Source organism: Eleutherodactylus coqui, chromosome 13, assembly GCF_035609145.1.
Source record: "Eleutherodactylus coqui strain aEleCoq1 chromosome 13, aEleCoq1.hap1, whole genome shotgun sequence".
Classification (NCBI taxonomy): Eukaryota; Metazoa; Chordata; class Amphibia; order Anura; family Eleutherodactylidae; genus Eleutherodactylus; species Eleutherodactylus coqui.
In genome coordinates this window covers 24,852,205-24,878,582 of record NC_089849.1, presented here as the reverse complement: position 1 = coordinate 24,878,582, position 26,378 = coordinate 24,852,205, and the positions used below count along the sequence as shown (strand labels likewise).

The 26,378-nt window shown below is 50.2% G+C and overlaps 1 protein-coding gene across 1 annotated transcript in view; it reads left to right on the top strand.

Moving 5' to 3' along the window:
• The first annotated feature begins 970 nt into the window (after window positions 1-970).
• Window positions 971-26,378, top strand: part of CDC27 (cell division cycle 27) — a 41,399-nt gene continuing 15,991 nt past the window's right edge. The window contains exons 1-9 of the mRNA XM_066587730.1: window positions 971-1,160; window positions 10,745-10,820; window positions 12,904-13,051; window positions 16,434-16,559; window positions 20,830-20,927; window positions 21,150-21,307; window positions 23,112-23,323; window positions 24,455-24,566; window positions 24,655-24,770. Coding sequence (XP_066443827.1) covers window positions 1,134-1,160; window positions 10,745-10,820; window positions 12,904-13,051; window positions 16,434-16,559; window positions 20,830-20,927; window positions 21,150-21,307; window positions 23,112-23,323; window positions 24,455-24,566; window positions 24,655-24,770 — 1,073 coding nt within the window. The 5' untranslated portion in view covers window positions 971-1,133. The remainder of the gene's footprint in view (window positions 1,161-10,744; window positions 10,821-12,903; window positions 13,052-16,433; window positions 16,560-20,829; window positions 20,928-21,149; window positions 21,308-23,111; window positions 23,324-24,454; window positions 24,567-24,654; window positions 24,771-26,378) is intronic.

Below are 26,378 nucleotides of genomic sequence, written 5' to 3'. Positions count from 1 at the left end.
GCTTCCGCCATGCAGAAGAAAGAAGATCCGGCCACGATGGAGGAGACTCGCACTGGATCCGGAGAGGTAAGAAAATGTCCTATGGCCGCGGGCACGGGCGGATTCTGTGCGGGATTCCACACTCAGAATCTGTGCGGGCCGTGGACATTGGGCCTAAAAGATCTGAAAATAGCAAATTTTTGTGAAAACCACAATCACACGACGTTTTTTAATACACCTCATCATTGCAATGGGTGTATTGGGTGTATTGTATGAGATGCGTTAAAAATTGCTGAAACGCACTAAGGGCACACAGCGTTGGCAAAATGCAGCGATTTTACCGCCATTTTCAAACGCAGGTTACTGCATTAAAAAATCGTGAAAACGCGGCATAATAGAGCAGACAGCGCTTGAAAATCACAGTATACGAAAATGCTGCATTCTACGGCAGGTCTGCGAGGCCCCATGGAAATTAATGACAGCATTATACAAAGATTACTAGTAATTATTAGTAATTGCGGTAAAAAGTGCGTGTGTGAGAACGGCCTAAAATAGAGCGGACAGCGTATGAAAATCACAGCGTTATAAATGCCATGTTCGAAACACTGCAAAATAACGTCCTGCGTGAGTCTCATAACTTTTGGCCCCAACTGTAGTTAGACGGGATAGCGGAGGGTGCAGCCCATCAATGCTCTCTATAACATGATATTCTGTAGTAACCTAGCTTTTATATAGTAGTGATTGCCTGGAGCCCCTAAGAAGGAGCTCCCCACCAGCACCACTCTGTAACACCCCCAACTACCCCATCTACATCCCTAATAACTCCGCTGTGTTCAGCTCCGGTGCTATATACTTATGCCCGCTAGATGGCAGTGTCACGTGATTTCCAGCAGTACATTTCGGCAGCTTCCGGCCCCACTCGGCGCTCTCCGGTCACTGACACAGAGCTTCGTCCATCTCCGTCACTAGTCGGCAATTTCCGTCCCATCTCGGCCGCGGCCGGCAGCTTTCGGTTGTACTCGGCTATCTCCGGCGGCCTCCCCGGTAACGGTCGCTGTGAGTTTAAATGAGCCGGAGCCGCCCGTGTGACGTCCTGAGAGTCGCCGACAGGGAGAGAGGTCCCGACAGCGGGAGAGAACGCGGGAGGCCGGAGGATGACGGTGCTGCAGGAACCCGTCCAGGTAATTGGCGGCCCGGCGCCTCCGAGCACTACAGGGCCAGGCTTCAGGCCTAGTGATGGGAGGAAGCCGGGGACGGGGAGCTGTCAGCGAGGGGAGAGCCGGAACGTGTGGGAGAGGAGGACGGGGGAATGACCAGCTGCTGGGAGAGGGTCGGAGGGGGCAGCCGGCGGGAATGAGGATATACTAGGGGGTATGGCTGCTATACATGACTGGTGGACAGGGGGGTACGGCTGCTGTACATGACTGGTGGACAGGGGGGTACGGCTGCTGTACATGACTGGCGGACAGGGGGGTACGGCTGCTGTACATGACTGGCGGACAGGGGGGTACGGCTGCTGTACATGACTGGCGGACAGGGGGGTACGGCTGCTGTACATGACTGGCGGACAGGGGGGTACGGCTGCTGTACATGACTGGCGGACAGGGGGGTACGGCTGCTGTACACGACTGGCGGACAGGGGGGTACGGCTGCTGTACACGACTGGCGGACAGGGGGGTACGGCTGCTGTACACGACTGGCGGACAGGGGGGTACGGCTGCTGTACACGACTGGCGGACAGGGGGGTACGGCTGCTGTACACGACTGGCGGACAGGGGGGTACGGCTGCTGTACACGACTGGCGGACAGGGGGGTACGGCTGCTGTACACGACTGGCGGACAGGGGGGTACGGCTGCTGTACACGACTGGCGGACAGGGGGGTACGGCTGCTGTACACGACTGGCGGACAGGGGGGTACGGCTGCTGTACACGACTGGCGGACAGGGGGGTACGGCTGCTGTACACAACTGGCGGACAGGGGGGTACGGCTGCTGTACACGACTGGCGGACAGGGGGGTACGGCTGCTGTACACGACTGGCGGACAGGGGGGTACGGCTGCTGTACACGACTGGCGGACAGGGGGGTACGGCTGCTGTACACGACTGGCGGACAGGGGGGTACGGCTGCTGTACACGACTGGCGGACAGGGGGGTACGGCTGCTGTACACGACTGGCGGACAGGGGGGTACGGCTGCTGTACACGACTGGCGGACAGGGGGGTACGGCTGCTGTACACGACTGGCGGACAGGGGGGTACGGCTGCTGTACACGACTGGCGGACAGGGGGGTACGGCTGCTGTACACGACTGGCGGACAGGGGGTACGGCTGCTGTACACGACTGGCGGACAGGGGGTACGGCTGCTGTACACGACTGGCGGACAGGGGGGTACGGCTGCTGTACACGTCTGGCGGACAGGGGGGTACGGCTGCTGTACACGTCTGGCGGACAGGGGGGTACGGCTGCTGTACACGACTGGCGGACAGGGGGGTACGGCTGCTGTACACGACTGGCGGACAGGGGGGTACGGCTGCTGTACACGACTGGCGGACAGGGGGTACGGCTGCTGTACACGACTGGCGGACAGGGGGGTACGGCTGCTGTACACGACTGGCGGACAGGGGGGTACGGCTGCTGTACACGACTGGCGGACAGGGGGGTACGGCTGCTGTACACGACTGGCGGACAGGGGGGTACGGCTGCTGTGCACGACTGGCGGACAGGGGGGTACGGCTGCTGTGCACGACTGGCGGACAGGGGGGTACGGCTGCTGTGCACGACTGGCGGACAGGGGGGTACGGCTGCTGTGCACGACTGGCGGACAGGGGGGTACGGCTGCTGTGCACGACTGGCGGACAGGGGGGTACGGCTGCTGTGCACGACTGGCGGACAGGGGGGTCCGGCTGCTGTGCACGACTGGCGGACAGGGGGGTCCGGCTGCTGTGCACGACTGGCGGACAGGGGGGTCCGGCTGCTGTGCACGACTGGCGGACAGGGGGGTCCGGCTGCTGTGCACGACTGGCGGACAGGGGGGTCCGGCTGCTGTGCACGACTGGCGGACGCGGGGGGGTCCGGCTGCTGTGCACGACTGGCGGACGCGGGGGGGTCCGGCTGCTGTGCACGACTGGCGGACGCGGGGGGGTCCGGCTGCTGTGCACGACTGGCGGACGCGGGGGGGTCCGGCTGCTGTGCACGACTGGCGGACGCGGGGGGGTCCGGCTGCTGTGCACGACTGGCGGACGCGGGGGGGTCCGGCTGCTGTGCACGACTGGCGGACGCTGGGGGGTCCGGCTGCTGTGCACGACTGGCGGACGCGGGGGGGTCCGGCTGCTGTGCACGACTGGCGGACGCGGGGGGGTCCGGCTGCTGTGCACGACTGGCGGACGCGGGGGGGTCCGGCTGCTGTGCACGACTGGCGGACGCGGGGGGGTCCGGCTGCTGTGCACGACTGGCGGACGCGGGGGGGTCCGGCTGCTGTGCACGACTGGCGGACGCGGGGGGGTCCGGCTGCTGTGCACGACTGGCGGACGCGGGGGGGTCCGGCTGCTGTGCACGACTGGCGGACGCGGGGGGGTCCGGCTGCTGTGCACGACTGGCGGACGCGGGGGGGTCCGGCTGCTGTGCACGACTGGCGGACGCGGGGGGGTCCGGCTGCTGTGCACGACTGGCGGACGCGGGGGGTCCGGCTGCTGTGCACGACTGGCGGATAGATGCACGGTGTATATACACGCAGCACAATACGTAGAGGGGCCCGCTGCTGGTATGTGCCGGTCTGCCCGCTCACCTGGTATTCCTGTTTCCCGCTCACTTCTGTGCCCGCTGTAGTGTGAACAAAAATCACATGAAAAATTCACATATGTGACCGACCCACCGAGACCAGCAGACTGCTCACTCCGTATTACCAACCTCGGGAGGGCGCCGCGGCTGTGCCACCCCGCGCCCATTTGGTGCAATGGAATTCAATTTAAGGGGGCAAAACCTGCTGCAGATCTGCACCGAAATCCGCAGCAAATCAGGTGAGAACACGCCCTTAAGATGACTAGCGACAGACGGGCGGCCGTGGGGGGGCTGGTGACCCCCCTAACCCCCCCCCCCCTTCTTTGACCTGTAAAGTGGTTACAATAATTCGGACAAATTTCTGCAGCTTCAAAAAAAAAAAACGTCCGCTTTACAGTTTTCATTCGGACCTTCAAGAAAAGTCTCCCCCCCCCCCCCCCCACTGTCCGCCCTGGAAGGCTGCGGCCATCACACCCGTCTCCGCACTCCAATAGATACCAGGGTGCGAGAATCGTGCGGTCTGGACAAGTGGCTGACGTCACCAGCTCATTCCCTCAGGTGAATGGGAATGGTGAGGGTCTCGGCCCGTGTAAGGGGGGCTTTGGTTCATGGTGCTCGTACGATGTGACGGGTTCCCTTTAAGGTCACCTTAAGACCCCCATAAGCTAAAGGGATGGGATTGGTTTTTCCTCCCTCGCTGTTCGCCTGCAGAGCCGCCGCTTGTTCCCCGCTGTGGACTCAATGCGGATAATCGTCCCCTAGATCTGAAATCTGCCCATGCGTGGCACGGACTTGTTGGCTTCCGCCATAGATGGCATATTATATGAGCGGGCACCTTGGCTCCTGGTGGAAGTTGCCCGTCCATGGTCACTGTCCACTTTAGAGAGACCTGGGACAAACCGCTTTTCTGCACCGCGTGTAATTAGTATGCATCGTTAGTTGGAGACACTTCACCTGCTTTGATTACCCAGTGCCACCCATGTGAGCAGCGCCGGCCAATCAGAACAGCATGTAGCGTCTCTAGACCGACAGCGCATACTAATGCGGCCATCTTTGTTTCTCCGCAGCCGGAGGGGCGCTTTAAATTGACTTGCTGTGCGACTTTTAATTCCGTAGCCTGTTAGTGTGTGCTGTGTGTTTTCGGCATGGATTTCGCCTCGTCCGGTCTTCCTGATGTGGATCTGGGTGTTTAGTCCACGCCGGCGGCCGAGCCATCGGGGGGGATCTGCCACAGTTTAGACCACAGTCAATGTGCCAGCCCAACATGGTTTCCACAAGGAAACCGCGCCAAGTATCGATCTGTCAACTACTTTTTCTGCAACAGGCATTTAGGCATCTACAATCGGTAAAAATCCGTGCGGCGCGAACTACGGCGCGGAACGTCCGCTCCTCCAACTGAATGATAAAGTTATGTGGATGTGGCCACAGAATCTGCAGCGATACTCCGTGTAAGGGGGCCTGAGGGCAACGGCACACGGGCGCAGGCGATAGCGGGCTGGGATTCATGGCAACGCAGAAATCGCACGGGCGCTTGCAGAAACGCAGCGTTTTTCAACACTGCATTTACTGCAGACTTCGCCCGGTCTCTGCAGCGCTGGCATGCGTTATGCCAGCGTCTTGGCTGCGTTTGCAGTACAGCTGAAAGCGCAGCCAAGTCTGCTGATAAAAGATACTCGCCTCGCTGGTGAAGTCGCTGTCCCCGGCGCCGCTGTCGGGACCTTGTGAAGCCGTCTGATTGCTCTGATTAGCTAAGCGCCGTTGAGTGACAGCTGCCTGAGCCAATCAGAGCCAGCACTGGATGCGTCGAATTACAGCCATTCAATGAATGAATGGCCGAGATTGGACGCATCCAGTGCTAGCTGTGATTGGCTGAGTGGGCTGGCACTCAGCCAATCAGAGCAATCTCTCGTTGGAGGCGGGGATTTTGAATCCCCGTCCCCAAAAGAAAGTCCCCAGAGCGCCGCTGGGGACAGCGACATTGCCTGCAAGGTGAGTATTGATTTTTTTTTTTTTGTACTCAGGCAGTGTAGCTAGCGCGTTTAGCGGTACCAAGTTTTGCCATGTTTTCGGCAGAGCTGAAACCGCTGCCCATTCATGTCAGTGGGCGATGCAGGGCTGAAAACAGCCAAAGATAGAACCTGCAACCCTGTCAAAGCGCAGCGTCTTCAGCCCTGTGTGAGCCGCCCCATTGGAATGAATAGAAGTGTTGTACAGAATTCAGCGCAGCGCTAAACGATGTACGAAAAAACCTGTGAGGGCGGCCCGAGGGGGATGCCAGAAAGAGCAGAGTATGAAACCTCTCCGCGTCTCCTTCCCATCTGCGATGTTGGAACAAAAAATCGCGTCCCGCTGTATCTTTCTGTGACGTGTGACTTATAATTTATTCCCCCCCCCCCCCCTAATATATCCCATGTTTCCCGATGGCGTCTGCTTTTTATCGCAACACGTTGCTGTACGATTTTTAATGTTTAAAAGTCCTATTGACTTTCACAAAAAATTGCGCAACTAAAAACACGAGCAGCAATGATTTTGCAAGCAAAAGTCATGGGAGGAAAAAATACGTGATTTTGCCGCGGCACAACCTCTAACGCCCGTGTGACAATATCCCGAAGGCCGATGTCTCACACGCTTTTTGTGCCGTATCTTGAGCAAGAAGTAAGTCTGCAAGGAGTGGGCAGCCTGAAGAAAGGACATGGATGCTCACATCTGTGCCGCTGCTTCTATCGTTCCGCTCCATCCTGGGACATTGCAGACAAGAATGGCGCCCGTTGGACCCCGTTGAGTGTAACGAGGTCTGCTGGGTTTCTGTCTTGCAGTCCAGCATTTCACAGGACAAAATGGCTCGGCATGATGGGTTTTTTTTTCGAGGGGTTTGGCATGGATCTACCACAGAGGCTTCAACGCAAAAGAGAACATGGCCATATACTCCCCCCCCCTTCCCCCCGTCCTGCTGGATCCATGTCTGACTTTGGCACTTCTAGCCTAACGGTGCCGGTGACTTCTCCTCCACATCGGTGGGGTCCCATCAGCCGGACCCCTCACCTGTCCCAAGAAAACACTTTTTTTGGCATATTGTTCTGCTGCAACACGTTCCAAACCCGGCGGAGCGCTGGCCCGCCTGTACCGCAGCTGCAGACAATTATACAGTAATGACGCCGGCCGGACGGGTTCTGCTAATCTACCGTGACTCATCCCAATTTACATCCCTGACGTATATTCATATATTGTATGTTTTCATGTAAATCCCATTGTAACCCCTTAGCGAGCTGTAAAGTAAATGTACGATCTCAGTGGCACGGGGAGGGTGGGTACAGGAATGGAGCCCCCTCCGTGTACGGCAGTCAGCAGCAGTTGGCTGCGATCAGAGGTAGTTTAGGTCACGGCTGTTCAACTGCTTAGATGCTGTGATCAGTACTGACCCCAGCGTTTAGGCAGAGGGGAGGTGCTTCTCCGGTGTCCTGTCAGCTCCACCTACCACGTGATCGTGGGCTACCATGACCTCCTGGGATCAATCGAAGGCTCCCATGTCTGCCATGAATTCCGGCCTACTAAGTGCTGCCTATGGTAAGGCTTAATAGTTTGTCGGTAAAATTATACTGCAGTACAGAGGTATTGCAGTGTATTGTACAGGCTGTATGTATAAAAGATATTAAGTCTTAGAAATCTCTCCCTTTCTCCGGTATATAAAAAAAAAAAAAGAGCCATAATTGGTATTGCCGCATTCATAAACGTGCAAACTATTCCATTCTCTAACCTTCAGGCCGCTCTCACATACGCATTCCGGTAAACGCCGCTCAAATCCACAGCATTTTACCATGATTTCGAGTGGTGTTTTTTATCGCATGTCACGGGGTTTGATATTGTGACGAGATGTGTTTTAAGAAAAAAAAAGGGGGAAACAGAAAAATTGAACAGACGGCGCTCGAAAGTCACAGCGTTCAAACACAGTTCTGTGAGGCCCCATTGAAATCAATTGGAGCATGGACCGCGATTAGCGTGGTGTTTTGGGTGGAGTGCAGTAAAAAGCGTCTGGTGTGAGCAGCCTCACTGCAAAGGGTGTTTTTCCTTCTTTTTTTTTTTTGGACACTCCGTAACCCCCCTCATCCCCAATCTGACACCTTTCCCCTCCCCCTTGTTCTTTTTATCTCGCTGTGCATGCTGTAAAAACAAGACCCAGAATGGGCAGCGCCGATGTCGGACCGGCAGCAATGTGTTCACATGAGCCAACGCTCATCTGAGAAGTCGCTGCAGCTGCTTTTGAACAATAATCGTTTGCTTTTCGCTTGTCCATTTTATGAAGGCGTATAAATCACGGTCGGCTCGTTCACTTATCGCTCAGTCCCTTATTTGCTAATACAGGGACTGAATAATTTTCTGTTGAACGAGCCAATGATGTATCTGCCGGTCTAAACAGGCTGCATGAGGGCGGGCGAGCGAATGCCGTCACCACTAGCTCATTATAACGAGAATCGGCTAGTCTAAAAAGACCCTTTGTGTACAAACAACTGTGTACTTATACACAGACTGTAAGTGTGTTCGGCCTCCGAAGCGCACAGCTTCCTGCTGAGGAGTTGGCTAGTACTTGGAAAAAACGACTGCCTGTTTACACCACACAATAGGGAATCAACTAGCGACTATTTTTAAAGCGACCCTCTGCTTTCAGGACACAGTAATGTTTTGGGTCCGGATTACTTGTAGATGCGGATTCTCTGAGGTCTCTCCGGTTCACACCAGGTGCAGTTTTTAGATGGCCAAACTGGCTACTGCCGTCTTTACATTGCACTAGACCTGCTCTGAGATTGGCCAGTTCTAGTCAGGTGATCTGTGCTGGCTAGTGATGAGCGAGTATCTCCCCACTCGGAAGAAAAGGTTCGGCTGCCGGCGTGGGTGAGAGGTGAGTTGCGGCCATGAGCAGGGGGGAGAGAGGAAGAGAGAGATGTCCCCTCCCCTCCCCCTGAGCGATTATTCGGACAGTAGCTGTCTCGTATAAAGCCACCCTAATACTGCATACTCCAAGGGTAACTGCTTGGTGGGCCGCAGCTTACCCCGGAAAGTATGGCGTACACACAAGATACATGTCTGATCGGTGAAGTTCCCAACTCGGAAACTTACACTATCCTGCCAAAAGGTATCGGCCGCCTGAGCAAAACTCAAGTGGTATTTATTTCCATATGTTAGTACTGTACTTTCTTTCGGGGCCAAAGGAGCCCCACTAAGTATGTCACGGAGAGTATCCCAATGTCAGACGTCTGATACACTTCAGCTGGTATTTCCCTCCATTCATCCTGCAAACGTCTGGCGAGTTCTCTCATAGAAGATGGGCACTGTTCATATTTCCTGACCCAACGTTCCAGTTCATCCCAAAGATGTTCAGTAGGTTCAGGTCGGACTCTGTGCAGCAGGTCCGATCGTGGAACATCCATATCCTCAAACCAATGTAAAACAGTGTTGGATATGTGACAGGTTGCGTTGTCTTGTTGGAAGTATGGCCGACCATTCCCAGAGTATTACCAAATTGTCAGCAGCACATAATTGTCTAGACTGTCAGGGTCACCTCTGTGGTCATAGTTCTTGCCACTACAACCTACGGACCGTCACCATGCCACGTAACACATCCCCAGGCCATAACAGAACCTCCAAAGGGGTTTTCAGAGCACAGAATTTAACTCCAGGAGGTACAGCTAAGTAGCGCCACCCTGTGCCTTTATCTGCCGCTCTTCTTCCTCCCGTGCAGCCGCTGATCTTCCGCTGTTTACATTCATCACTTCCGTAGTAAAAGCAACAGGCTGTTGCTACAACTCCCAGCATGCATAGAGCTGGTTTACTGGCTAGCTGTAGCTCCGCCCACCACTCACAGGTCCTACAACTTACCGGCACCAACCTCCCTCACTCAGGGTGTCGGAGAAAGCTGATGAAACAGACAGACCGCATTGTCCGGCACTCTGAACTAAGCCATACCGCACAGCCGCTCCTGTCCTCCCATCATGCACTGCTCACAGGAAGTTGGAGGCTATGGACAGGGGAGGAAGTAGCAAATGCGGACAAGAAGTCAGAGGAAAGGGGAATATTTTTCAGGTGTCGGGTCACATGACATAGCTAGATAATGGAGAAAGCATCTAGACGGGGTACAGGGAGCCTGTTACTGAATGACTTATTGTGATGAGGGGCCTGAACGTTCTGTGCTCCGAATACCCCTTAGACACCGGGTACGGCCGTCAAATATGAAGATGGAGCAGTGTGATTCGTCACTCTGTAGAATAGTCTTCCATTGCGCAACTGTTCAATGACGACGCTCCTTACTTCTCTCTTTCGGAGAACTCGCCGGGGGTTTGCCGGATGAATGGAGTACATACTACTTTGGGCTCCTGCTGAGGTGTGGGGTGGTGGAGCTACAGCCATGTCACTAGTAAAGGGTTTCTTCCTGAGACAGTCCTGGGGCCGGCGGTTCTGTCAACATCAGGTTGGTGGAGCAGCGGTGCAGAAAAGGCAGCGGATTAACCCAGTGCAACTGCGGATATGTTGCGGGTTTTTGTTGATCCCGCCCAACCCCGGCGTCCGTCCCGATGACACATTGCTTCTAAACATGTCCAGCAAATTGTATGCCTTAGGTCAGTCTCACACGTGCGTTGAGTTAAACACCGCTCACAACCGCAGCTTTTTACTGCTATTTCAAGCGGCGCTTTTGAACGCACCCCATCATTGTGCCAGCGCTTGAAAATGGCGGCATTGGAAACGCTGCATTCAGTCGCAGGTCTGAATCTTATCTTATTGATTGTGTCCGTTTTTTAAATGACCTTGTTATGGTGCGGCCTATCGCTACGGGATCCGCTGTTGAGGCGGCGTTCACATCACACGGGCGCCGATTACTCCTCTCGTCAGAAGCCAGCAGACCCTTTACAAGGAGGTTTTGCGTATGAGATGTTTGCCGGACACATTTCTAATACCCGGATGTCTTACATAATGTTCTTCTCTTTCCTGAACATCCAGGCTGCTATATGGCAAGCGCTGAATCACTACGCGTACCGAGACGCCGTATTCTTGGCAGAAAGACTTTACGCAGAAGGTACGTGACGTCCTCCTCATACACCAGAGTATATGACGGTATTCATTCCTGACCCCACAGGCTGAGTACTTCTAGAAGTGGGGCAGAATCTGTCAGTAGTCTTATGTAGACACTACTTGTCCAGCAGTGGAGTCCGTTACCAGAACACAGGCAGGGTTAGGCCTTGTTCACATGGGGCGGACCCTGCGGGAAAGGAATCCGCTGCGAAAGTGGAGCTGTGGCTCAGACTTTAAATCTGCAGCATGTCAGTCTTAGCAGCAATGTAATCTTCATATTAGGGGCTAAACTACACACCAAAAAACCGCACCAAATGCTGCAGATTTGGACATGGATTTTGCACCGCGGAGTTTCTACTACAATGCTCCGCAGCAAATTCCGCCTCTTGTAAACATGGCCGTAACGGATCACTAAACTTTCAACAAACTTCTGATGTGTTCTAGAAACATGTCTGAAGTTTGGATTGGTGGCGTTTTGGGTGTTGAGACCCCCATAATTGCTTACACAAGAGAGCAGAAGAGGTCAGCTGATCGCCCTTCCGCCGCTTAAGTGATGTACATGCAACCATGGGCTCGATATGTAAAGAGCCGATCGGGCGCAGCGCTCAGATAAATGCTTCTGCCGCTTTGTTGTAATGTTTGTACGGTCCTTCAACCAGCTCTCCACTGATCCAAACCTGTGACGTGTTAGAGGTTTGACGAGCCTTTAGTTACACTATAAGGGTAATTTCACATAGGCAAGTGCGATATCTGGCCATGAAACGCAGCCCGATATCACATTCACCAACGTGCAGTGTCCCTGCGGATGGGAAGCGTTTTTGTATTAAACCGCTTTGCATCACTTTAGAAAAGTAGCGATCCTCCACGGGATGGGGGGGGGGGGGGTCCCATTTTTTCAATGGGGAGACCTTGCATTGCATCACACTTGCATGCTGCGCAATGCTTTGCCAGCTCCATTGAAAACAATGGGTGATGCGAGGCACAAATAAGATTTTTCTTGGCTGCGTGAATTCACCTCTTAAAAACCGCAGCTTTCTACCATGGTTTTCGGATGGTAAAAGTAAAGTCCCCTGATGCAAGCAGAACCATGACCGACTCCTAGGGTGACATCACATTGTGGCGTTTCCTTGGCAAACTGGGTACTCATGGATACACACACAGAATTTGTCCTGTGAATGGGCAAAGTTCGTGTGGAATTCCAACACAGAAAATCACGTCACATGATGCAAAAATGCTCATTTCTGCGTTAGGATTACGCTTGCCGATTTGGCCATTGACTGGACAATATCCACGGAAACCCTCTGTTTTTAGAGGTGGGATTTGCCACTAGGGAAGAGTCGCCACTTTCCCTATCGCATGCTTCTACCAACCTGCTTTCTTCACCAGTTTCTGCTAATATCTGGTACTAAATGCCATGCTGAGGGGACAAGTTACTCCCAAAAGCCAAGGGTAAGATGGGAGACCACCGGTGATTTTGCCTTGTGCGCTTCGCAGTCTCTGGGGATTTTTCCCTGTATCTCTTATAGGCTTGGAGGCAGAATTGCTGGTCTTCTCTCTCCCTTTGAGTCTGGCCTAGAAGACGGCTTTATTTGTAGTAGTTTGCTGTAAGGTATACCGATGCTTCTGTACAGGTAAAGTCATTCTGATGAAACTAGTGGTTGGGGAAGACGATGGGTGCAATGTCAGCAGTTAAATAGCTGCGCTGTACTCCGTGGGCCAGAGGGTTGTGTAGACGCGGGGCGGCTAAGAGCCATGACTGTTGTCTGACTCCGTGGGCCAGAGGGTTGTGTAGACGCGGGGCGGCTAAGAGCCATGACTGTTGTCTGACTCCGTGGGCCAGAGGGTTGTGTAGACGCGGGGCGGCTAAGAGCCATGACTGTTGTCTGACTCCGTGGGCCAGAGGGTTGTGTAGACGCGGGGCGGCTAAGAGCCATGACTGTTGTCTGACTCCGTGGGCCAGAGGGTTGTGTAGACACAGGGCGGCTAGGAGCCATGACTGTTGTCTGACTCCGTGGGCCAGAGGGTTGTGTAGACGCGGGGCGGCTAAGAGCCATGACTGTTGTCTGACTGTGTTCTCTTTCCTGCAGTGCATTCAGAAGAGGCTTTATTTCTCCTAGCCACATGTTATTACCGCTCAGGAAAAGCGTATAAGGCTTACCGGCTCCTGAAAACCCACAGCTGTGCCACCCCACAATGTAAATACCTGCTCGCAAAATGCTGCGTGGACCTCAGCAAGTGAGTCTTTACCCGTCTGGGCCGCTTCGGGGTCTCTTATTTATTACAGCAAGGAAAAAACAAACCTATTTCTTAGTCTGATCTAGCATGTGTTAAAGGGGTTTGTGATCCCCTAAAGGGCTATTTACATGGGACGATCATCGCTCAAATTTCATTCAAGCAAATAAAATCAAGCGATAATTGTTCCCGTGTAAATCCCAAAAAATGATTTGCTGTTTGTTCCCTTCTCATTATCAATGGATCGCGGGATTCTCATTCGGTGTGAGTGCTCCCCACTCAGAAGGTGAAGCCCGCGATCCAGCAGTGAACTCTACCTGTCTAAATGCTCTGCACGAGCGCTAACGACCCTAGTGGTGATGTCGGCACGCGTGCAGTTGTTAATGGGACATTAGGGTGTGTTCACATGGTGGACTTTGCTGCAGAACCCACACCAAAATCCACTTATAATGCATATCTCACTCGTGGGTCACACTGTCGCTGTCTTCATGATGAAAATTGTTCTTCAGGCTTCCCTCACACAGGCGTTTTTGTACAGAGTTAATTTCAATAAGGTGCCTCGCACAAGGCTGAAAATACTGCGCTTTGGCAGCGTTGCATATTCTATTTTTGGACATTTTCAGCCCCGTGTCGCCCATTGACATGAATGGGCAGCGGTTTCGGCACTGCTGAAAACGCGGCAAAACTTTGTGCCGCATTTTTGGCAGCGTTAACCGCACAATGAATTTCGGGGGGAGGGCTTGCAATATAAGCACTACCCCAAAAATCAGATGGGGGTGGGGGAATACTCGCCTAGCAGCTACCATCAGAGTCCTGGCCGCTGGTCTCTGCTGCTGCTCTAGGCTTCCCCTGCGCTGACAGATCTATTGCTGTGAGGCAGGGTTCTCAAACCTTGCTTCAGCAATAGATTGCTGTGATTGGGCATCGAGCCAAGCTCTGATTGGCTGAGGCAGTCAATGAATGGCTGTGATTGGATCTCAGCGCTTGCTCGATGCCCAATCACAGCAATCTGTTGCTGGAGGTGGGGCTCTCAAACCTCGCTTACACCAATAGATCTGTCCGTGCAGGGGAAGCCCGGAGCAGCGGCAGAGGTCAGCAGCCAGGACCCGGACGGCAGCTGCTAGGTGAGTATTTTTTTTTTTCAGCATCTTTTGGCTGCGTTTTCAGCTGTGCTGAAAACGTAGCCAGAACGTTGGCATAAAGAATGCCAGCGCTGCTGAAACCGGGCTGAATCTGCAAAAAACGCTGCAAACGCCCTGTGTGAGGGAGGCCTAACACTGATTTCAAATCCACATCGCGGAACAGAAGGGACAAGTCACTTAATGCGGATTCGGGTCAGATTTTGCCCATTGACATAGTTTCAGACGCAAAATCTCTGTCTGATTCCGCTGTATGAAAATATCCTTGGGGTGCGTTCACACACAGCCAACTTGCTGCGGATTTTGGTGCAGATATTATTTTTTCAGTTGAATTCAAACTGAAGGGGTAAAATCTGTAGATCTGCAACAAATCCACTACATGCGAACGCATACTTTAGGATCGGTTTAATCAATATCTGAGGTTTTGTTTGGGGCTCACAGTCCTGACGGGAACCAGTGCACCTCATTTTAGTCAGTGAGATCCTTCAGGCTTGGTTTGTGTCAATTGCCTATAAGAAACCCTTGTTGTTATGTGACCAGAGCCTTCCAGTGTATGAAGGCCACCTCCAAAGGGCTACAAATGGTACAGCCCATTCTAATTTGGCTTGCTTGATCACATCGTCCGAGTAAAGCATTTTGTCCAGAGGTCCAAGATACGGAGACCTAGATCTCGTCATATACATTAAAGGGGTTGTCCCGCGAAACAAAGTTGGGTTATACACTTCTGTATGGCCATATTAATGCACTTTGTAATATACATCGTGCATTAATTATGAGCCATACAGAAGTTATTCACTTACCTGCTCCGTTGCTAGCGTCCTCGTCTCCATGGTGCCATCTAATTTTCAGCGTCTAATCGCCCGATTAGACGCGCTTGCGCAGTCCGGTCTTCTCCCTTCTGAATGGGGCCGCTCGTGCTGGAGAGCTGCTCCTCGTAGCTCCGCCCCGTCACGTGTGCCGATTCCAGCCAATCAGGAGGCTGGAATCGGCAATGGACCGCACAGAAGACCTGCGGTCCACCATGGGTGAAGATCCCGGCGGCCATCTTCGCAAGGTAAGTAAGAAGTCACCGGAGCGCGGGGATTCGGGTAAGTACTATCCGGTTTTTTTTTTTTTCAACACATGCATCGGGTTTGTCTCGTGCCGAACGGGGGGGCTATTGAATTTAAAAAAAAACCGTTTCAGCGCGGGACAACCCCTTTAAGGGCTCCTTCACACTGGGGATCCCAGCATTGCTCATGAGATGTCGGAGCGTCAGCAATGCTTTTTTCTTTAAAAAAAACCTCGCTGCCGCCTGTGATTTTAGTTTTTTTCTTCATGTTTTCCTCACAATAAACAATAGGAGTTTCTAATGTTAAAAATGCATCACATGGAAATCGCAAGTTCGTGCGATATAATAAAAAGGCTCCAAAGGGAAACATGGGAGATTTAAAAAAAACACAGAAAAATAGGACATGCTGCGTTTTTTGGTTTTTTTAAATTTCTTCCACAGCACATGAGTGAAAACATTGCAAATCGGAATGAAACCATTGAAAATCATTGATTTGATAATTGCGCATTGCGCAAAAATTACGTGATTTTTTTTTTATCGCAAGTGTGAAGGCGCCTACATGACAATCCCATGGAAGCAGTGTCTCTAATTCCATGCTGGGTCCCTGCAAAGTGTACAGCTGTTTGTTTCCGGCTCCGTATGTCCAAACACTGGCCTGGTGAATAGCTGATCGAGTGGGGTCTTTAGTGGCAGACCCCTGACCATCAGCTGTGGTCTTAGCCTCAGAATGGCTCTTCGCAACTCTATTTTCCTGGAGCAATGATCTGCCGTACATCCACGTGATTGTCTGCAGCAGTCATGCGGAGGTACGGTGCGGCATCGCTCCAGGAACGGAAAAAGGACTTCCGGAGAGCGGTGGGGGGATTTAACAGATGAGGGTCTGCAGCTACTTATATGTATCAAACTCCTGGACAAGTCCTTGTAAAGCGGTTGTAAACTACTGACGGCCTGTTCTCAGGATAAGTCCTCAATAGTAAATTGGTAGGGATCCTCTGCCTGGGACCCCTACTGATCAGGCAGCTAATCCCACCAATCTACTATTGATGACTGATCCTGAGAATAGGCCATATATAGTCTTTAGTCGGACAACCCATTTAATACTTCTGCTATTCCCATATCTTCCCAAGTTTCCCTCTTTTCTATTGGGCCTTTTCCTATGTTTTTAGCCTTCTGACTCCCCGCTTCTCCCTTTCAGGCTGGCTGAGGGCGAGCAGATCCTGTCTGGTGGGGTTCTGAATAAACAAAAGAGCCAGGAGGAGATCGTTACGGAGTTCGGAGACTCTGCCTGCTTTACACTGTCGCTGCTCGGCCATGTATATTGGTAAGCGGCTCCTCCTATGATGTCTCTGGAGATTCCTGGCGTCGTGCAGCTCTGAGAATCCCTTCTATAAGCAGTTGGCGATGGGGCGCGTTTTCTTTGCGTCCATAATTGCTACATTTGGGGGGACTATTTCAGCTGTAAGGGCGGCTTCACATGGACATATTGTACACAGAAAGTAGAACCCATTGACGTCATTGGGTTCATTCTAATTTTCCTTTTATTTTTGTGCACTTTTGTGCACAAAAAAATAACCTGCTGTATTCTTGTACACATTTGCGCACCAAGGGTCCCCGTAGAAGTCTATGGGGAGTGTGCAAAGCTCACAATACGCAAGAAGATGCCTGATAAAATGAAACTGCAGGGAAAGGGGAAAAAAACTCTTCTGTACCTCATTAGGCTAAATGGCCATTTTAATCTGGGCGTGGTGTTCTGTGCACAAAAAGTCCAGTAAAATGTGCCGATACGTGAGCAAACCATTGTACATGGCACAGATTTGTTGCGCTGAAGCGTGCACATTTCCGCATACGCTTGTGGGAAGCCGCAGTCTCTCCTTGGTCTGAAACTTAACTAGGGGTGCAAGAAAGTAGTTAATCGTTTTATAGAAGATGACCTATCCACACAGTGAGGTATAACTTCATCTTAAAGGGGTTTAGCCATTTCTAATTTTATTAACCCTTTTCTGCCAGTTAGTGTTACCAGTTCCCCCGGGTCAAATTTTACATTTTTATTTTAGCAAGAGTTTCACTTTAGGCTTTTGTGCTGCATTTACAAAAAATGGTTTTGTTTTTTTTTTTTTTTTTTTTCCTTGTGTGCCATCAGTATGGAAGCCTGTATGTAAATTTTTCAGTCTTCCGTATACTGTCTGTTTTTCACATCCGCAAAAAAGTTGTTGTTTTTTTTTTGGTTTTTTTTTCCTGTTTTGTGTCCATTGCATTGGGGTACACAGCTTAGATCGTGGGTATAGCTACTGCCACCAGGAGGTGGACACTAAGCGAAAGTGTTAGCTCCTTTTGCAGACACTAAGCTAATCCGCTCTTCAATTCACGGGTCTTCAGCTATTGACCATCTGGATTTGGGATGTAGGGCTGGCACTGGACTCTCCCTGTTACTTCACTAAGGAGGTTGAACAGACTAGAGCTAACCAGTCTCTTGTCAACCCGACCATCAGAATACAAGGTGGCATGGTCAACATCAGTTTTGACCCTAATCCACCAGCTATAGTGGTTCGCTCTCAGTGCACTCCTTGCTTAGCCAGAGGCAGGCGAGCATAGGGGCACACAACTCCTGGAGTCCTGAAGCTCTCCGACCACACCATTTACAAGTAGCTCTGACTACTGTCTGTGGGCCCTGAGCATCATGTCCAACTTCAGAGCTGAAGGCTCCAGACAAGGCCTAACCAGACCCATGTATTTTGCGTGCTCACTGCAGTACCAAATTACCATGTGGGCAGTCTCAACCATTGTGCCACAACTGTCTTCCCTCAAGACCGTCCGCCAGTGGTCTGCCCACAGGCGCTGCTCCTGTCCAGCTCTTGCAACTGGCACACTTGAATGGGCATGTTCTCTCTCTCGTTATCACACCTTACCAAAGCATCCACCGCCATCATAGAGAGCCTGGACCAATCTATCTGTCAGTTGCCTCCAAGTGTGTCTGATTATGACAGACTTGCCACATACGACTGCTCTCGTAGTAGGTCCCAGTAACTGGCTAGGCCTCGTCACTTGAGGCGATCTTCTAGCTCTCCCGCATTGGCATCTCCTCTAGTCCCTGCGGCCACGTGTTTGGAGGTCTCTCCCAGAGACGAAAGTCACTCTGAAGGCGAACTTATGGAGTCTCTCTGAGATTCTCTCCTGGATGAGGAACTGACATCAAGGCTCTCCTCTCTAGGCTGTATCCAAATAGTGGCAGTAGAAGAGACCCTTCAGGTAAAAGATCAGGCACCCGTTTTATCCGTGGAATCCTTTTCTTTCAGATGTCCAAAGGTCTTCTCTTCTCATTCAGAATTTGAGGTGTTGTTAGTCAAAGAATGTAACCTTCCTGACAAGCTCTTCACCCAAGCATTTGGACATCATGTACCTATTTCTGGAAGACTTGGGTAAAAAGTGGACCCCCTTCCCCAGTGTCCCGTTTATCAAAAAAAACACCGGCCTGCCAGTGGCAAACGACTTGTCCTTTAGGGACACTATACAAAAAAAACTGGAATCTCTAGCCTAAACTTCATTTAGAGTGATGGGTTAATAAAAAAGCGATGGAATAATACCTCCATAGCGCCACCTATTGGAAGGCAGCATTCCTTCAAGCCAAATTTGGACTCTTCATACAAGCCTTGTAACAATGACTGTGGAGGTATTATTCAATCTCCCTTGTTTGCATATTACCCAGAGGAGCATGCATGGCCTTTTAAGTCTCCTCACTTAGTCTAGGTGCTCTCCCTAAGAAGAAAATATAGCTTTTCTGACCCCCGTCCCAGGCCTCTCACTAGCAAAGCCAGACTCCTACTGTACACTGATGAAGGGCAAAAACCCTGAAACAGCTGTCGGGCTTTGCTTTTAATTCCCAGTCATTGTTACAAGGCTTGTATAAAGAGTCTAGCTTGGGCTTGAAAGAATGCTGCCTTCCAATAGGTGGCACTGTGGAGGTATTCTTATTCCATCTCCATTGTTTGCATATTACCCAGAGGAGCATGAATGGCTTTTTTTTGAGTCTCCTCACTTACAGTCTAGGTGCTCTCCCTAGAGAGAGAAGCTAGCGTTTCTGACCTTCGTTTAACTATGTGGCGGTTAAAGCAACAGTCTTTACAGCCAGTGGACTTGTAGAACCTGTCATTGAGACCATGATCAAGGCTAGGAAGTCCTCCTCTTCCAGGGTCTACCATCATGTCTGGAAGACCTTTTTTCTTTTTTTTTTTTTTTCTGGTGTAAGCAGTACAACTTACATCCTACCATGTCTTTTGTCACTCTTCAGGAGGGTCTGGACCTGGGATTGGACCTCAGTTGCACGAAGGGTCAGGTATCAGCGCTGTCCACTGTTTCAACACCCCCAGGCCTTAAAGTTAGCTGTCTGAATTTTTTACTACGGGTTGCCCATGGTGTTCCTCTATTCTATTCCTCACCTCAATTTGGTACTGGACGTCATGCAGTCTCATCCCTTTGAGCCATTACATAGTGTTCCAACTCCTCTTTGGTCTTGGAAAGTAGCCTTTTTTTGGTGGCAGTCACGTCCATCCACCGGGTCTGAGCTGGCAACCTTGTTGGCCAAACCTCCATTCACCATAAGATGGCCATTAACTGACCAGATGTGTCATTGTATACCTTTCCCCATCCTTGGGGGATAGCTCTGGAATGCCCCATGGTTTAAGCTGTGTCCCTATGCCACCCCCACCCCCCAACCCCAATGCAGCGGACTAGAAAACAAGATTGTTGAACTTGCAGGAAAATCTGTTTCTCATCATGTTCAATTGGGGGCCACTGCACCCTCCCACTTGGACTCTGAAGATTTTACTTTCTTTCAACTTGTTGGGATTTTCTCATATCTTTCTTGGCTGCTCCTAATACTTACAAACTGATTAGCTTGGTGCTTGCAGGAGGTGTATAGCTGGTAGGAAGAGTTCACACTTCTTTTTTTGCGTAGTGTCCGCCTCCTAGCGGCAGTGGCTATACCCATCGTCTAAGATGCGTTTCTCAATGAACGCGACGGGAAAGAAATTTTACAGAAAGTCCAAAAATTTTCTGCTACTAAATATCCGTTCCATTCATCTGATTTGGGCTGTTCTGACAGCAAGCACATGGATTTCTACAAGCCGCGTGTGAATTTACCTTTTTAACCCTTTCCAATCCACTGTCTGACATCTAAAGACATTCTGATTAAAGACTGTACAGCTCTGATGTCAGAAGACGTCCGGCAGGGTATTCTTACTGTAGATTGCTGGCCGCTCTGCTATCAGGGGGCCTCTCCAGCATGTCACATACTGCAGTACTGGCTCTAGCCAGCAGATGGCGCCATTGTATAATGGCAGAAAGAGAAAGCCCCCTAGGAAACCCTGAATCCAAAATTGAATGCAAAGAGTTAAAGTGACTGTTGCTTATTGCTGCGAATATTTGTCGGAGGTCTTATCTGTGTATTTTCTGGAATGTGACATACTAGAAACATTTGGTGCCTGATTTGATAAGCGGCACCAACGTACTTGGGGTAGGAGGAAGCCATAATAATCCTTTGTTCTATAGAAGCATTTACAGCACCTAATTGTATTGTACCGCTTATCTCTTTGCAGCAAAACAGATCGATTGGCCAAAGGATCCGAATGTTACCAAAAGAGCCTTAGTCTAAATCCTTTCCTGTGGTCCCCTTTTGAAGCATTATGTGAAATAGGTAGGAGTTGCTGAAGAGGTCTCCTTCTATTACTGCCCCTCCGTCATGAAGTTGGGGATTGCTGCATTCTCTCAAGGATCTTGTGCTGAATAGATATTCACAGGTTGCACTGACCTTGATGAAACTTATGCATTTCTCATGGCATGACTTTTTTTCTTTTTGTACGTGTCACTGCGGCCTTGAAAAATAAATCTTTTTTTTTTTTTTTCTTCTCTCTTTTAGGTGAAAAGCCAGACCCCGAGCAGACCTTCAAACTGACCTCCCTCCAGAACTTTAGTAGCTGCCTGCCGAACACTTGCACATTAATGGTAAACAACCACAACGTTATATCCCACAGGCAAGCTGACACAGTATTAATGGAGACGCCTCAAGACACTATAGTAAGTCTTTTTATGGTTTGTGGTAGTTTTTTTTTTTTTTTTTTTCCCCCCCGTTTTTGTTTTTTTATATTGTCGACCCAAAATGCTTACCTGTTTAAAGAGGACCTGTCACGTCCTCTGGCACGGTGGATGGGCTGCTGCCTTTACAGACACGTCCCCACTCATTCCTCCAGTGTGTTGCATTAAAGTGAAACTTTTGGCAAAAGAAAATTATAAAATTTGCCCTGGAATATTGTTGCCTTACAACGTTCCTCAAATGTGGAAAAGGAAAGTGTGGTTGCTGTTTTTAGTCCTCAACCACCATTAACCTCCAATGGCTCCTGTTTCTTTGGAAGCTTGGTACTGGCCCATGGCAAGTGGGCCGTCTCCGCTGTACAATATCAAACATCAAGGCCCAATCTCCCTTCCACCCGCACATTCCCGGGTGGGAAAGAGCTTTGTGGATTCCTTGGAATCATTTAACACAAACGCACAAAAATGAACTGTTGTGGTTTTATTAGCAATTTTTTTTTCCAAATTAACCGTGAGTTATAAGTGTTTTCTGCTGATTCTCTTTCTATCACGTCCTATAACTGCATAGTGTGTGTGGTATATGTATATTATAGAGGGCTCCAACATCTGAGCGCTCTACTGCATAGTATTAGAACGTTGTCAGATATCGCCCGGTATAGGAGCTATGCAGGGAAATCTCCATGTTGAACAAGGTCTGACACTGGATGGCAAAGGGTTGGACAAGGGGATGTGCAGCCAACCAATGATGGCTGTATGTCACCATACGTGTCCTCGTGTGAATAGCCGTGAGCAAGTGCCAATCGGCGCTTGTTACAATGGGCTGATTGTTGGCTCATCTTAAATGCTGTATAAATTATCGGGACTGAAGAGTTGTTGGTACTGCTGATGTATTGTAAGGAGAATTTATGTGTTTACCAAGGAGAAGACAATCAGATCTCGTGTAGAAGTCTGGGCCCATAGGAGAAATGCAAATCACACCAGCCTTGTTGCTGTATCAAATGATTTCTAATGTATTCAAAGGTGCATGTGGTTTATATACCATAAATGACATCACAGGAAAAGTACATACCTCCAAGATTAATAAGAATACATGATAGGCTACAACTAAAATGTTTGACATAAGTTGCGCCTTTTAAGGTGTAACTATAACATACAATGAAACCGTTATGAATTCTGTTTTGTCTTTGGTTACCTGATGCATTAGTATGCATCGTTAGTCTGATAAGCAGGTCGTCCATCTTTGTTCGTGCAGGACCAGAGAGTCGCTTTAAACATGGCTGCTATCTTTCAGAAATGGTTCTACACCTGTCCATGAGTTGTCTGCTATTGCATCTTGGCTCTATTGCACTGAATGGAACGGAGCTGCAATACCGCATGGACTGCAGTGGCGCTGTTTTTGGAAGAGTAACTATATTTTTCTGGATGAGCCTTTAACACCTTTAGTGGCACGCCCGGAAAATCTTCTAAAAATCAGTGGTGAAATGTGCTGAAGACGACCTAAACCTGCAACTGAAGGGGTTAAAAGTACATCAGAGGTCTGTAATGCCATGACATGTGGGCAGGCATTGCCCTAAAACCCCCTAAAGCTGTTTTAGAGTCATATATAATACGTAATTTGGATATTCTAATGTGTTTGCGTTAAATAATCCGGTTCTACTTCCCTCCATTACCAGGCATGAGCCACCTGGATGTTTGTAGTCTGTGGGCAGTCAGGAAATGGTTAAAGGTCTTGTATCATGTGACCATTATAATCAATGTTCTTCTAATAACCTCCCCTATTTCTCTCTCAAAGGAACTAAATAGACTAAATCTGGAATCCTCCAATGTAAAGTACTCCTTGAACTCGGACTCGTCGATGTCCTACATAGACCCAGCTGTTATCTCCCCTGACTCCTTACCCTTGGGGACAGGTTCCACTATCTTGGTGAAACAGGCTCAGAACAAACCAAAGACTGGGCGAAGCCTGTTAGGAGGGCCGGCAGCACTGAGCCCACTCACACCCAGGTAAGGATTTGGTAACCCAAAGGGCCATTGACATTCTATCACAAATTTGCACTAATTCCACTGCAAATCCGATATATTTTTTTTCCGCCCCACACGGGGGTTTCAAGTCTACATGTGGGGAAAAAAGTGAAATATCGTAGATTCTGCATCTTATCCGTATCGAATTCTATATGCCGATTTCGCCCTTTGAAAAGTGGTTAAATCCGCATACAGATCCCCAGGTATACGTATGCACAGCCGCGGGTTTCTGCCGTGATTCTTGCAGGCAGAATCTGTGCTAAAAAAAATCCGTATTGGATTCGGCCCTTTGAACGTATTTTGTATTCACACGGGCGAATGTGAAAAACTCACCATCTTACCTGCGACTTCATAGCGATTATTTATTTTTTTACCCTGCATATTTGATGCGTTTTTACTAGTAAGAATGCGCAATTTGCATCAGCATTTCATATGTGGAAAAAAAATCGCAGGTGGTTCCAATAGTAAACATGCTTTAAAAAACTGATCGCGCTCGCTTTTTTTTTTTTTTTTTTTTTTTTAACACTCCCATAGAAAGTAATGGGCAATTCTTGAACAAGAATTGCCCCAAAATAGGTCACATAGCGCTTTTTTTTTTTCCAGACTCTGATTATTCAGTTCAAGAGAAAAATCTCTTGTGTATTACCCCATTCAGATGTTTGGGTTCCTTTTTTCATGCAAGTTCTGTCCATCTCTGAATCGGACAACTCGTGTGGGAAATCTGCCCGTGTGAATACAACCTTGGGGCTTATTCACATGGACTTATATCGGCCGGGTTTTCACGGCATACGCTGTCCCTCTCTGCAAGGAGAGGAGGCGGGATGGGGCAGGAGCTAGTGTGCTGAGCTCCCGCCTCCTCACCACTGTTTGCAATGGGTGGGGCTAAGCCTTGGCCCACCCACTGCAAACAATGGCAGGGGGCGGGAGCTCAGCACACTAGCTCCTGCCTGGTCCCGCCTCCTCTCCTTGGAAAGAGGGGCAGCATATACAGGCCAGGCGTGAAAACCTGACCGATATACGTCCATGTGAATAAGCCCTTTCACTAAGCATTGCTCTTCCAGCTGTGGAATATTTGGTTTTCCTGTTGACTTTTTATTTTTACTCTTTTGCCAGTTTTGGAATTTTGCCACTAGAAACTCCCAGCCCAGGTGATGGGTCATATTTACAAACCTATAATTCCTCCTGCGTCCTTGATGTGCCATCTTCTGGAACTCCTGCTAAAAAGGTCTGTAATGCCCTAGTAATGCTGTTATCATATAGACTGGCTCCATTGTTTTCATACTCACTGTTACTTTGCTCTTGCTTCTCCACAGACTGTTGCCAGACTCAGCCAAGCAAGTACGAAGTCAGTGTTTTCACAGAGCGGCAACAGTCGAGAGATGACCCCTGTGCTTCTTGTACAGACTCAGGGTTCCGGACCTCAGACTAGGTATGACTATTAACTAAGGGATCAGCAGAGCAAGCCTTCATAACCCTTAGGCCCCCTTAGGCCCCCTGTCCACAGCCGTGACGGAAGATCGCTAGCGATATTCCGCAGGGGGGAGAGCTGTCAGGTCTCTGCGGTGAGCCTATCTGAGGGTTGGACTCACCGTGGAGAATCGCGGCATGCCGTAATTTGAATCCCACGGGCGGAGAATCGCTATGATTCTCGGCTCGTGGACGTCGGGGCTTGCGCTTTCCATTAGCAACACTATGGAAAGCGTTCACTGCGTTCCCCGCAGCCGGATTACTGCCGCGGATAACTCAATGAACTAACACCTGTGGACAGGGCAGCCTTACTTGTTAAACCCTAACTTTTTATCAAGTTTTCTATATAGTTAAACTGTAACCCCAGACAAAGGAAATAATGTGTTGGGGGTTGTTAGATCAGAGGTATGTTATGCGTGCCCTGATGTATGCTGCCATATACGGAAGATACACCAAATGTGTGCAAAACTAAATGTAAGCTGAGCCTTTCTTAAAAGGGGGTTTCCAAGAAAAAACTATTGATGATCTATCCTCCGGATAGTTCATCCATGGTTGATCGACCTGCTTTTCGCTTTGTCTGCAGTGGGCAAGATGTGTCATAGGGAATGTACTGGCCTGGCTGGCTTCATGTGGGAAACTCAGCACGCCAATTGCGACATTCTTTGCACGCTCCCATTGACGCACTAAATTCTCATGCGGTCAGCAGGAGTCTCTTTGCACAAACGGCCCGTTTCCCAGACTAGCCAGTGAAACTGTTCCAGGGGCATCCACAACCATGGCCCTACAGGGCTCTGAACCCGAATGGGTGCGCTATCATTGATGGTTTCGAACCTTACCAAAGCCTCCAGGTCCAATGTGGAAATGCTGGGCAAGACATCCAGACAGAACCTGACAGAAGGCTCTGATGCTGAGATCGTTTCTACTGGAACACACGTGTGGCAGGACCAAGAACCTACAACTATCCCCAAGGTCACAGTCCTACACAAACGCCTCAACTCTGCTCACAGCGGCCCACTCCGCAATACCCTCTGGTTACAGCCCCCACTGTGGGGGCAAAATATCAGATTCTGACTCTTCCTTGGATGAGGAACTGTCTTCCAACATCTCAACCATGGTAGACACTCTCATAGAGGCAATTAAAGAGACGCTCCATGAGGAAGACCAGGATTCCTTTGCAACCGCAGACTTTCGCATAAGACATTCTCCACTCTTGTGGATTTTGAGGAGGTCGTGGCATAAGAACAGTCAGCTCTGGACCAAGTTTCCTTAAACCTAAGTGCCTGGATGCAATGAATCTGTTTCCTAAGAAATCAATTGCAAGTGGTCTTCCCCACCGTCGGTAGATGCCCCTGTGCCTCGCCCATCCAAATGCACTCCCCTGCCTTTGGCAGATACATTATCTTTAAAGGACCAGCATGATGGATGGCTGGAATCCTTCGCCAAGTCATCTTTCCAGGCAACTGGATCAGCCCTCTATTCGTGTCCCCCTGAGATGGTAGGGCCACTTCCGAATGGGTGAAGCAACTATGCCAAGGCATCCATTTCCGCTGCCCCCCTAGGAGGAGTTAGT